The sequence below is a fragment of the Anguilla rostrata genome, chromosome 1, assembly GCF_018555375.3.
Source record: "Anguilla rostrata isolate EN2019 chromosome 1, ASM1855537v3, whole genome shotgun sequence".
Classification (NCBI taxonomy): domain Eukaryota; kingdom Metazoa; phylum Chordata; class Actinopteri; order Anguilliformes; family Anguillidae; genus Anguilla; species Anguilla rostrata.
Window position 1 is genome coordinate 41,783,554 of NC_057933.1, and position 13,330 is coordinate 41,796,883.

The following is a 13,330-nucleotide window of genomic DNA, read 5'->3' on the forward strand; positions in this document are numbered from 1 at the left end:
AAACTCAGGATCCGGACTCGGGAAACAGGAAACTCAGGATCCGGACTCGGGAAACAGGAAACTCAGGATCCGGACTCGGGAAACAGGAAACTCAGGATCCGGACTTGGGAAACAGGAAACTCAGGATCCGGACTCGGGAAACAGGAAACTCCGAACCGGCAACAGGAAACTCCGAACCGGCAACAGGAAACTCAGAACCGGCAACAGGAAACTCAGAACCGGCAACAGGAAACTCAGAACCAGCAACAGGAAACCAAGGGACTCCGGAAACCAAGGGACTCAGGAAACCAAGGGACTCAGGAAACAGGGACTCAGGGACTCCGGAAACACACCGGACAGGACAGGGGCGAGGCAGACACACTGGACAGGACTAAGACTAGATGAGATAGTACACAGGACAGGAACGAGAGAACGTTGGACTGGAACAAGACGAGACTTAAATAGACCTGACGCAGACGAGACACAGGAGGGCACAATGAACAATCAGGCCACAGAGAGGGAAGGGAACACGAGACAATAAGCAACTAATAATGGAATAATTGGAAACAATAAAACAATTAACAGGACACAAATCAGAGGTGCCGCCATCTGGCGGCCCAACCAGGAATGACAGGGGGAAGACACAGGGCCCTGACAATTTGTCCCAAACATTATGGTGCCCTGAAATGGGGGTGGGGCTATGTATAAAAAGTGCTATCATTTCTACATGCTGAAACTAAGAAGCATAAAACCATTTAATAATAGCTGACAATCAGCACATTAACCATAGGTGAATTGTTTGACTACAATCCTAAAATTATGGAGTAGAGCCAAATCAAGAATATGCCTTTGTCTCAAACATTATGGGCTTACTGTATATGTAAATATATACCCTTCAAATGCATGAATAAAAGTCATTCATTTTAACGAGTGCTTTTCTTGTACATGTACCTGCTGTAATATAATCTAGCACCTATTTTACATAATTGTTTTGATATAGAACATCATTGTAAAAATGTGTTAAATCAGCTCTTACACAGTACATATGGTCCCTATTGGACTATATATATTCTGTTCAGTGTTAATTCAAGTCTTGACATTTTACTGATAACAGCAATGGATCATCACAATCATCACATGCATATAAACATGCATACAGCATCAGATTGAACAGGAACAGGAATCTTCTGTAAATAAGGACAATTTCAGTAATAATGTTCTGTACATTTTATTGCAGGTATATGCACAACTGTAAGCACAGCTCTATAAATACACAGTAACAGAACAGTGAGAACTTGAATGTTACACTCACAAGGGGAGAGATTGGACACTATTACGGGGGAAATGGTGACACTGACAGGGTTTTGCCATTCAAGTCTGTAAATACATTTCTACAAATTTCCCAATGAAGAAAAATGAATCTACTCTTGCAACGAAAGAAAACAAGATCAATGCTGTCCCTTTTACTTCCGGGACAGGTGAAATTCCCCACACTGACCTTTGAATTCATGTCATATACATACACGCTTTAAAAAGGACTGCACGTATCGGCCTCACTAATCTAACCCGGAGTTGCAGTGAAATGGAGCTGCAGGGAACCTCAGCCAGCCAGGTCATGTGACACAGCGGCCAATCAGATCAAGCTGGAAGATCACGTCCACTTAAGGGGATGACAGAGGAGTGTTTTGACACAGCTGGGGCAATATGGGAGCAAGTGGTGCACACAACACCCCCACAAAATTGAATCCATGGACCCTGGTACCTCTGTGGCTCTAACAGCGACTAACCTCTTCCGCTTAAATCTGGTTAAAGCAAACAAGTGGTCAGATCAGGACAAATTCCTAGCGGCACTATCAGGACATGAAGCAGGGCAGATTAACACTGGAGTAAAACCAGGAGCATTTGTAACTTCCATGCCTGGTGGTGAATGTGCAGTTGGGCCAAAGATCCAGGGCAGTTGCTCATAGTCACCCAAGTGACAAACACGCATTACCTATATAAAGCACCATCTCAGGGTGGAGGCCGTAATTCCTGGGTAGCCATGGAGACTGCTTACCATCCACAGAAACTGACACTGCCCTGCTGCTTCAGGCCCCAACTTCTGCCCATGCAAAAATAATGAACAGTGTCTCCTGTTTTGAGATCCTTTTACTCCCATGAGACAGAGAAAATGCGCAGACTAAATAAAAATCTGACACACCTTGGCCAAACTACAATTTTAGTGGGACACTGAAGACAACATGTCCACAGTTTTCCTTCAAAAAACATTTCCCCAAGCATGTATAAGGGTAAAAAAAGCCCAAAGCAACAAAATTCTTCTGTCCATAATTTAATCTATAAATTCAGAGATGCATGCTGAACATGTTGGTTTGTGTGTGTGTATCTGGTTGCAGTGTAAGATGACTTCAACATGGGCAAATGTAGTTGAGCTGCATGCATCCAATATCACACAATGTTGTTCCATCACTTTGTTAACCAAAAGAATCTGTGAGATCTGAATGCTGGGTATACATTAAATGCAGTCTAGCACATGGCAAATGGGCCACAGGGCAGGTAACCTGGTGAGTGCTGAGTAAATAAGACTTTACAGAATAAAAGAACACACTTTTTTGGCCCAGAGGACCAGCCTGGCCCTGCACGGTCTAACCCACACTAACATGGAAGACCCTGGACTACTTCAAGTGTTGCGTATTCAGGATTCAGAAGATGACACTGATTGATGTAAAATCCAGAAATTTGTAAAGGACAAATTAAAGACAAAACCATCAAGGACATCAACATTCCAAAATGACACAAAAGAACGAATCATTTTCCATAACAAGCAACATCTTTTGGAGAAAGAAAAATAAATTCAGTCTTTAAGCCCATTAGTTGTCGACAGTATGCTGTAATCATGAATAAAAACATAAACTCCACTTTGGAATTAAAAGCTTTGCAATCCATATTTACAGGCTTAACCACCATATTCAATGACTCAAGCAGTCATGGTGGCAAAAAACTTGCCATGGTAGCACACTTGTTCCATTAGCATGGTGAATGGCTGTCAACAGAAATGGTTGATGCATGTTACCGTTCTAGTAGCATTGAAATAACAGTCAGTGAACACATCATTCCAATGATAAACTTACAGTATATAACTGACAATAGGTGTTTAGTATTTACTTCAATTATTCTAAGTTTACATGTTGCAGTATAGTTAAGAGAAAACAGTATTGTTTTGCTGTGTTGAATCTGAATCTGATTCTTGTGGTAGTATAAAGTTAAAACATAAATTAGGTTTCATATTACCAAAACAAAAAACAAACAATTGATCTGTAACACTGATGGTGGATGGGTGAGTGAGGCCGTTAGCAATATCTCCATGTTAAAAGGGGGCTAGCCCTACGGACCCCTCCAAAGTCCCAGTTGAGTGGTACAGTGGGTAGCATGCATGATCGGGGGGGGGGGGGCGAGTCAGGGTGGGGAGGGGAGGAGTCTCCTCTTGCTCCTGCTTTACAAGCCCTGGCCCGAGATGTCCGCCGTGGGATCGCTGCCACTGGAGCCCGACTGCGCCCGCTTGATGTACAGATTCAGCAACTTCAACTGCAGGGGGCAGAGTGAGAGAATTAGACCTGCGCTAAGCACAAGTTCTGAGAGTTCTTCAAAAGATATTTAGAACAGCGCCATCTGGAGACTGGGAGGTTTTAAATACTCACCTTGCTGCCAGACAGCTGGCTGAGGTGAGGCTTCAGCTCCTCCCCTATGACTGCGTAAATGGCCACCAGGCAGAAGACGCACGCCTTCCTCACGCTGCTCTCTGAGTTATCGTACCCCTGTGGCACAGGGCAAGTCAGCGTCAAACACAGGCTCAGTACAGGCACGACAGCACCACCCACGTTCATGGCCCTCCCCGCGAGGAACCCCACCTGGATGAGTCCGGGAACAATCTCAGGCATCAGCTGGTTCAGGCCTTCCTTGGGAACGCGGTCAATGACCTTGGTCTGCATCTTGATGGCGGCCAGGTTGATGGGGTAGTCGGCCGTCTGGATGATGGGACACAGCACTTTGATGCACTGATCTGGGCTGATGGACGTGGCGAGCATGGCCGCCGCCTCCTCTGCCGCTCGCACCACCTGTGTACATGGACGGCGAGGGAGGGTCAGAGGTGCTGAGGCCCGGGGGCGTTCCCCAAAGGTCAGGAGAGGGGTCTCACCTCCTTGTGCGGGTCTTTGTGCGCCTCCAGGGCCTTCATTATGGTCAGCTCAGCGTAGTTCTTGAAGCGTGCAGGCTGCCGATTCAGGATCTCCTTCAGCACTCGCAAAGCCATGGCCCTGATCACATGCTGAGAGAGAACGTTACATTGCAAACCTGCATTACCTCTAACAAAGGTATTACCAATAATGCAAAAAAATACTGCACTACCACTCATAATTCACTTCCCGCATTGATGTAAAATTGCATTACCACTAAAGTAAGAACTCCTTTGGATACATTAAACAGCAGAAATATTGTGGCGAAGAGTGGCGAAGGTACATGTCTTACCCGGGTCTACTGGAACGGGATTAATTTTAATGTTATCTCAGTTATTTGACTCCAAAAAATAAAGGTTTAACCTTTCCTCTGTGCTAGCAGTTATGCATAGAAGTAGACTGCAAGTGATCCGCCAGTAGTGTTTTCCCATATGGATCGCTATCTATCGTAGGTAGTACATGTGTACGTGCCTCTAGTGTGTGTAGCCTGCGTAAGTACAGTAGTGCACGTTGCTACGGCACTAATGTATAGGTGAGTGACTATGAGGTGCAGATATCCTGAGTTCTATGCTTATGTCAGGACCCTGAAACTGCGTGTGCAGCGGAAATTCAAAAAGGAATAGCAGGTTAAAGTGAATGCAGTTTATTTTACAGTATGTGTAATGATGATGATAACAGATACAAAATTGTGTGTAGTGAGATGGCTATAGGTATATGCATAGGAGGTTGTATTGAGGAGTCTCCTCGAACCATTGCACCTTTCACCTTTTATATTCAAAGATCAAAGCAAAACATCAAGTCATCAAATGAAGACACAACGATAACAAAACAGTCCATTAACGATCCTGGTTGTGCAAGAATACCATACTGGTTTAATCTGGTTGGGCACTGACACATAGGTATCAAGATCTTTATGCAGCACCCCACCACCAAAGGCACCAACTTGTTTCCCATGACATCGGCTTTCCAACAATGCAAAACATGATTACACTGTATTATGGAGAAGTTTTACATAATGCCAATCCAGTAGGACGTTTTGCAACTGAGCGCCGTCTTTTTATCAGAACCTGCTGACTCACTGTCAGCACAGTAAATAGAGTCTGTTTTCCTTTGGGCCCACTTCTGTAAACCGCCTTACACTGACAACACCATCACCAGCAATGATGTAAAACAGTATTACCACTATTTTTACAAAAAAACTACCACCAAAAATCTACAATTAAACTTTCACCAATGTTTCACAGCAATTAAACAAGCCATATTTCAAAGTAATACTGTGCCCATGCTTTCCTACATTCAGTTAGGTAACTTGGCCCTGTTCATCTTGCCAAATCATCTTTCGCGCGGTTCCTTCAAATCCAGAATCCAATCTGGCAGTGTCTACTGGTTTTCAATGTGTTTCAGCACCACTGATTCATTTAACTTGTTGGCTACTAAAGAATAGGCAGAACCTTCTTTTTGATGCCTTAATTTGCTGCAGAAAGAAGGGAAACCACAAAAACTGCAGACACCACAGCCCTTCAGGATCGTTTGACACCCCAGTCCTTAAAGTATTACATGTGTGATAGTACCACAGGGGTGGAGCTGCTGGGTGGAGGGAAATGGTGAGACAACAGCAAAGTGTTTCTGGGTGGAGGTAAGAGATGCTGGGGTGAATATGTACTTCTTGGGAGTTTTCCAGGTGGAAATGCAGGTACTTTGGTTCACTGCAGTGGGGTGTATTTGGTGTCTTTGGGCTGGCGTGTCGATGCGACTGTGTATAATCTAGCTAGGGATGCGGACGTGCACATCGGTGGTGAAGTGGCGTATGTGGCATGTTCCTACTTCACGGTCGCCCAGCGTCTCCAGCAGAAGTAGCAGTATGGTTTTGAAGTGTTCGTCCCACACCACCAGCTGGTTTTCCCGGATCAATTTCTGCAGCTCTGACAGTGCCGCCTTCCGTTCCTCCACCCGCTCGTTATGATTGGACAGCTCCTTCAAAAGTTCTGCCACCAGCTCTGACTGGTTACCGCCTGTTAGTGAGGAAGCAAACAAGAGGATAATTGCAGTGCTTATCACATGCCCTGTATGAATGACTCACATTGCTCTAACTCATCACTTATGGTCTGCAGTTCACTCACAGCAGTCAGCACTCATCACCCACAGCAGTCATCACTCATCACCCACAGCAGTCTGTACTCATCTCTCACAGCTGTCAGCACTCATCACTCACAGCAGTCAACACTTATCACTCACAGCAGTCTGTACTCATCACCCACAGCAGTCATCACTCATCACCCACAGCAGTCAGCACTCATCACTCACAACAGTCATCACCCACAGCAGTCAGCACTCATCACCCACAGCAGTCATCACTCATCACCCACAGCAGTCAGCACTCATCACCCACAGCAGTCAGCGCTCATCACTCACAGCAGTCAGCACTCATCACCCACAGCAGTCAGCACTCATCACTCACAGCAGTCAGCATTCACTCACAGCAGTCGGCACTCATCACCCACATCAGTCAGCACTCATCACTCACAGCAGTCAGCATTCACTCACAGCAGTCAGCACTCATCACTTACAGCAAACTGAACTCACTCGGTCGTCACTCACTTGCTAGAAACTCAGAGACAGAACAGCCTACAAACAATACAGAATGCTATGCAACCATACTGCATTTTCAGTCATAGGCACACAAAAAGTCCACACCATCATGTGCAACTTGTGTAGAATTATATACAACAGAGGAGTCGCATGCAGCAGAACAGTCATACTCTCATGCAAAAACTTTGCGCTGTACCTTCAGGGAACTGTTCTGTGTCATCATCAAAGATGGCCTCTTTCAGGGCTGACTTGTTTAAAGAGTCCGAGTAGTTGAGCGGGTTGTAGTCACGGGAGCCACGGGGGCTGGAGTGTAGCAGGGGCATGGTGTTGAGGAGGGAGGTCTTATTGTCCAGCACCGTGCGTCCAGAATCCAGAGTGTCAGCACTACTGCTACCTACTCCACCCTGAAGCACACACAAGAGACGTTAGTGTGTACACACATGCACACACATACGCACACAGAGGAGGGGTCCTTGTGCTCAGGCAAACAAACACACAACAAACACATGCACAGAGGAGGTACTAGCGCACAGAGGAGGTGCACACACACACACACACACGAGACTTTATTGTGAACACACATGTACAGTGAAGGCATTAGTGCATGCACACACACACACATGCAAGCACACGCACACACACACAAACAAATGCACACACAATCACATCTTCACATTGCTATAAAAAAAAGCAGACAGCAATGAAACATAAACAAACTCCTAGCTTATTTGGGAATGTTCCTGGAAAAAATCAAGATGTCAAGATAAAGCCTGGTGGACTTAAATGAACCCCCTGATTTGCAACCACTTGAATCCATTGATTTGGACCCAGTGGTTTATTTAAACTACATAATTTGGTGACTATGACTACAAGTGACCTGCTTCACCCATTATGGTAGGGTGGGCAGAAGTTGGCCAGGGATCCTGGGGTCACCACAGCTTAAGTGCCCTCTAGCTACTCAGCGGGCATCCATGAGAGATTAGTCCTGTGATGCCAGGTGTTTTTGCCTCTGAGAAACATCTGGAAACCTTTCCATCACAGCGTGATCTAAGCCTGAGATATTTAACTGGAGGCACCAGATTTCAGAGCTCAGAAAGCAACTTAGGCAGTGCCATTCTTAGAGTTCCCAGAATTCATACCGCTTCACTCTCCCCGTCCTTCTTGGCGTCGCGAGACACGGGCTCGTTCATGTCCTCCTGGCTGCGCACACTGAAGCTCTGGATGGCCTCTGTCATCCCCCGCAGTGAGCTGTAGATGTCCTCAGAATTCATGTTCTCCGTGTCGTAGTCAAATGCACTGTATGAGGCAAGAACCACACACACTCAAATACACTGCACGGAGCAAGAACCACACACAGCCAAATACACTGCACGGAGCAAGAACCACACACAGCCAAATACACTGCATGGTGCAAGAACCACACACAGTCAAATACACTGCATGGAGCAAGAACCACACACAGTCAAATACACTGCATGGAGCAAGAACCACACACAGTCAAATACACTGCATGGAGCAAGAACCACACACAGTCAAATACAATGCATGAAGCAAGAACCACACACAGTCAAACATACATGAGGCAAGACCCACACACAGTCAAACATATATGAGGCAAGAACCACACACTGTCAAATACACTGCATGGGGCAAAAACCACACACAGGCAAATACACTGCGTGGAGCAAGAACCACACACAGACACGGAGCAAGAACCATGCACAGTCAAATAAACTGCATGTGGCAAAAACATAGAGCAATCAGACACACTACAGCATGTGGTATTCAATACATGTGCTATTCAATCATGTTACTCGGCAGTTAGCATAGATGCAGAGGACATGGGTGTGTACAGTCTTACCTTGGTGAGGGGGTGTTCTGCGAGGTGTTGGTGGGGGAGGTGAGGGGACTGGACCAGCTGGCAGGAGAGCGGGGGGTGTGACGGGTGAGCGGGCTGCCTGTGGGAGTCTGCTAGAAGAGAACCGTAACCGCATCAACCGCCAACCGCAACACAACAGCCTCAACCACACCAGGAGAGAAAATGATCACATCAACGGCCAACATTATACAACTGAATCAACCGTCAACCTCAATGCAACTGCATTAATCACTCCAGGAGTGAAAATAATCACCCTAATATTATACAAACGCATCAACTGCCAACCAGAATGTAACGGCATCAACCACACCAAGAGAGAACATTATCCTGTCGACTACCACTTCCGTTATACATCCGCATCAACTGCCAACCAGAATGCAACGGCATCAACCACACCAGCAGAGAAAATAATCACATCAACCAGCGCCAACATTACATGACCACATCAACCATCAACCCCGGCTAGAGAATTATGCCGCTTGCCATGCAGAAACACAGCATATCAGACACAACTTCGGAAAACACAAAGGCAACACACCCAGGTTTAAGCCCTGAATTCCAGTTTTCACACTAATAGAAGAAATCATTATATGAACATATCAAATTACATCATTGGAATTACAATTTAAATGTTGGTGCCAAATTTATAGTTCATTTATATTATCAGTCATGCTACTTTTGACCTAATTAACTACTTTAGAAGAAATGAATGTAAACTCTGATGTAATGTTTTGTGTCTTCATAAATAAAGAATATTAACAGTTCTTTATGGAAGGTCAAATAAGGGGTGATTCTGGTGTACTACCTGAGACACATCCTTGAAAGAGTAACGATGTTATCTACACATGATGTCAGACATTCCAAGTGAAGCTACCTGTGACGAGTTGCCGCTGTGACGGAGGTGATTCTGCAAAAGTTTTGTGGCTCCATCCTGGAACGTTTTCGGTAGCGCCCCCAGTAGCATTGTGAACTCCGGGGTATTGAGTTGAAAGAGGGCAATCAGTACTGCCTGGGCAGCCTGCAACCAATCGGATTTCAGAAATAATCAGTATCAGCCAATTAACTGCATTCAATACCTCCCACCAATGGACACCAATCATAGACCATCACTTAACAACCAGTTCTGCACAATAAAAATAAAATAAAAAATATAAAAATCACATGTTGTGAAAATAACATATGTTGTGAAATGTCTGCAATGAAGAATTTGTTCCAACTTCTCAACATTTTTAACATTTTCTGTCAATACAGCCCACACAAAGATGGCGGTTTTTCAAGGCTGAGCAGGAGATGACAGTCAAAGAGGCAATGGACATTTCTGTACAAAAAGACGAGGCAGCTCAGCTTGGATTTGGGAGGTAGGAAACAGGATTATTATTATACTAATTCTGTACTAAACTATAACATGATAGATGGGAGCTGGGACATTTTGTGTGTGTGTTTTGTGCCGGTGACTAACTGTGCTCAGCTGACACCCCCCCCCCACCCCAAAAAAAAAAGTTCCTGGCTATGTCACTAGTGTACATGACAACAATAAAATAGCAGCATTTTTTTTCCATATAGAACATACGGGATAGACAGCAAGACAATAGTTTGAATAAAAGCAAATCGGAGAGGAGGCAAGAGGAGGTGTACCTTCCGGACTTCGGCGCTTTTGGGCTCGGTGGTCCAGGTGATAATGCGCGAGACGGCCAAGCGGGTCTCGCTAGAGTTGACAAAGTCCGGAGCGTCCATCTGCATGGCCAGAGTCTCTATGTACTTGAGTATGGCCACCTTCACCTGGAACAACATGCAAACATATTATTACTATCTACTTATTGTGTTATGTTGCCGTACGATGGCCATCTTCACCTGCAACGACACGCAAACAAGTAATTACAACATATTTATTACATTATATTACTACACTATCAGGGAGACTTACAGAAAACATATCTATATATCAGTTCATAAAACAAGATTTTATGCAAAGCAGGTCACGGTAAAAATCTTGGTAAGTGTACAACAGCAGGGCCCCTTCTAGGACTCAAGTCCACTACCTTCTGTTTGCAAGAGGTCCCAAACAACTAGATCACAAGACTGAGAGCCACACACAGTACCTGCCTGACATTGCCTCACTTCACACCATGAGACTGTAATTGTCCCTCTCAATATATCTCTCTGCACATAAACATCAGGGAAAAGCAATTCCTACTAAAGAACAGCTCTGTGCTGGAATGCTGATGCCCTGATTACAATACATACCACCTACAGATACCTCCAAACCGGAATGAATTAATGGTGAAATGAATCAAATGCCACAGGGTTCACAGGTAGTAGGGAATCTGTTAACAACTACTCGATACAACAATCATAAAAATGTTGGCTGGGCTTCACTTTTGCCAGAAAGAGGGTCACAGTCAGTATAGATGCATTTATGGATGCAGTGATGAGTTACAATAACTACAAGGTCTATTTTTTACTACCGAATTTATTGCCAAGCGGTTTGAGAAACACCTGTTTTATAGGAATGGAAAGCGGTTAGAAATTTGAATGGTCTGCAACACCTAATTTACTCCCCTGGAGGAAAAAACTCAAAAAATTGATGCATGCTGTAGAACATAGTACATCGTTTGATATTTTATTCAACAATGGGTTGAATAAAAGGAGTTACATTTGGTAAAAGAGGGAATAATAATGTGAACAAACATGCAATGATGCAAAGCAATATTTATCAAGCAGAAAGGTTGAAATCCAATTCTGAAATGTCATTTCAAAGGCAAAGCCCCGATGGGCTGCAAGTTGAACAGCACTCCAAACCACACACAGGACTCCACATGCATTACCACATGGTGATTATCTATGATCCCCTATACTGCTATTAAAATAAAATTTAGAGCTGAAAACATTTGAGACATAGGTTAATTAACAAATAAAGCCCTGGTTCAGCCTTTTTGCATGATGCTGCTGGTTAGCTAAGGCTTGTTGCACTCTTAGCATGAAAGAGGCTGTAAGCTGTGACTCCAAAAGTACAAAAACTGTACCATTAAAACAAAACAGAAAATGCAAATTATAATCAAATCAATACAAGCAATAGTTTCATGCTGGAAAAAAAGCAAGACACAACCAAGAAGCAACGAAACGGTCACTTAGAGCCAACTTCAGAACTAAGCTGCATTCCATTTTCACAGGCTGTAGTTACATGTATGAGGAAAATGGGTTTAGACAGAGTTTTGGTTTGGAGAAAGAGGTCAGAAGAATTTCTGAATGGAAGACAAAAGAACATAAAGCAAGCCAATCAAGAAAAAAAGCAGAGAAGGAAATCCCATCCCACCCCCATCCAAAGAAATCCTCCGCCCTTTGTTTACTTCTGAAACAGACTGCCTTTTTTTCCTCGTATGTTGGGTGTTCTTTAATTACGGTCTCCTCCATTAAATGAGCGCGTTATAAAATTGCTTCCCCCGCAGCGCCACTGACCTGTGCCGCTTGGTTCCACACTTGGATTTGCTCCTGCAGTGTGCAAGCATGGCGTCTGGGGTTTCTGTGGCAGTGGGGAAGCAATTTTATACCGGCCCCATGCCTGCAACAAGACCTCCGCGCAGGCTTCAGAAAGAGAGAGGAGAGGTCATCAATTACCAGCAGACACAAGAGCAGACAGAACAGAGGGGGAAGGATGAATGGAAGACCATGGCGAGCCAGCCAGGAGACACAGCCGCGCAGAAGAGCCGGAGAGAGTAAAGCATGACAGAGATTCTGTTGTTTGGGGGAGGAGGGGCTTCCTCACAGGAGGAGGGGCCACAGCACTCTGCTCATTAGTATGGCCGGCAGAAACACACCAACTGCAGGACGAGAAAAACAATGTTTTCCTTCCACTGTGAACGTGGGTATGGATTTTGCAAAATTCCTCCACCTGTGCACCTTGCATTTGTTTTGTAATGCCGAGGGCAGGATTAGAAAGCTCAGATTTAGGAAAGGAATTAAGTTTTGGTTGCTAAGAACAGTAGATAAGTAAAAGCTGTTTACAGCTGTATTTGTTCCCTTGTTGAAAAACAATTATTTCATCATTCCTTCAACACCAGCGATTTTCATAAGACAATAACAAATATATCAAAACAAATGCTTAGGAATCGCAGTGATAGAATCTGTTCGGTACCAAAAGTATAAGTATTGCTCCTCATAGATGGTTTTCACTTGCAGGTGGTTACTAACAAATAGTTTGTTGGCTCAGCAATGCAGTTGAATGCCATAAATGCTTCCATGATTTTAGTGCCAACAAGGCTAAATATCTAAGATAAATATCATTTTTATGGATTAAATATAAAGACAATGATGAAAGAGTGAAAACTGTACATTCTCAGAATTTGAAAATTATAAAAATATTGCATGACCATCATGGACAGAAATGTCTTCAACTCAAGCAGCCAAACAACCAACCGATTAATCTACATAAGTATGTCACATGACAATACCTAATCAGTATATGTGCAATGTCCCACAGGAAATGCGGACTGCACATTTTCAAAAAATACATCTCTAAGAATGAAGCCAGAGTAAGACTCCCATACTAAGCATCCTATATTACATCTTACGACCCAGAGCAAAAGGACACACACACGCAGCCAACTTACTGTAATAGATATGTATTTGACATAGATTCATGTAAATTCCATTTAAT

General features: G+C 44.2%; 1 protein-coding gene across 27 annotated transcripts in view; it reads right to left on the minus strand.

The window, feature by feature from the left end:
• Positions 1 to 1,191: 1,191 nt before the first annotated feature.
• The window catches only part of LOC135255916 (CLIP-associating protein 2-like), a 131,614-nt gene continuing 119,475 nt past the window's right edge, over positions 1,192 to 13,330 (minus strand). For 20 of the 27 annotated variants that reach the window (XM_064337825.1, XM_064337806.1, XM_064337768.1 and 17 more), the window contains 10 exons: positions 10,312 to 10,455; positions 9,551 to 9,694; positions 8,659 to 8,768; positions 7,937 to 8,093; positions 6,994 to 7,201; positions 6,033 to 6,220; positions 4,172 to 4,300; positions 3,885 to 4,091; positions 3,675 to 3,791; positions 1,192 to 3,561 (listed from right to left, as the gene is read on the minus strand). In XM_064337825.1, the coding sequence (XP_064193895.1) occupies positions 3,472 to 3,561; positions 3,675 to 3,791; positions 3,885 to 4,091; positions 4,172 to 4,300; positions 6,033 to 6,220; positions 6,994 to 7,201; positions 7,937 to 8,093; positions 8,659 to 8,768; positions 9,551 to 9,694; positions 10,312 to 10,455 (1,494 nt within the window). In that variant the 3' untranslated portion in view covers positions 1,192 to 3,471. The remainder of the gene's footprint in view (positions 3,562 to 3,674; positions 3,792 to 3,884; positions 4,092 to 4,171; positions 4,301 to 6,032; positions 6,221 to 6,993; positions 7,202 to 7,936; positions 8,094 to 8,658; positions 8,769 to 9,550; positions 9,695 to 10,311; positions 10,456 to 13,330) is intronic. The other 7 variants (XM_064337889.1, XM_064337761.1, XM_064337727.1 and 4 more) reach the window with 1 other exon arrangement.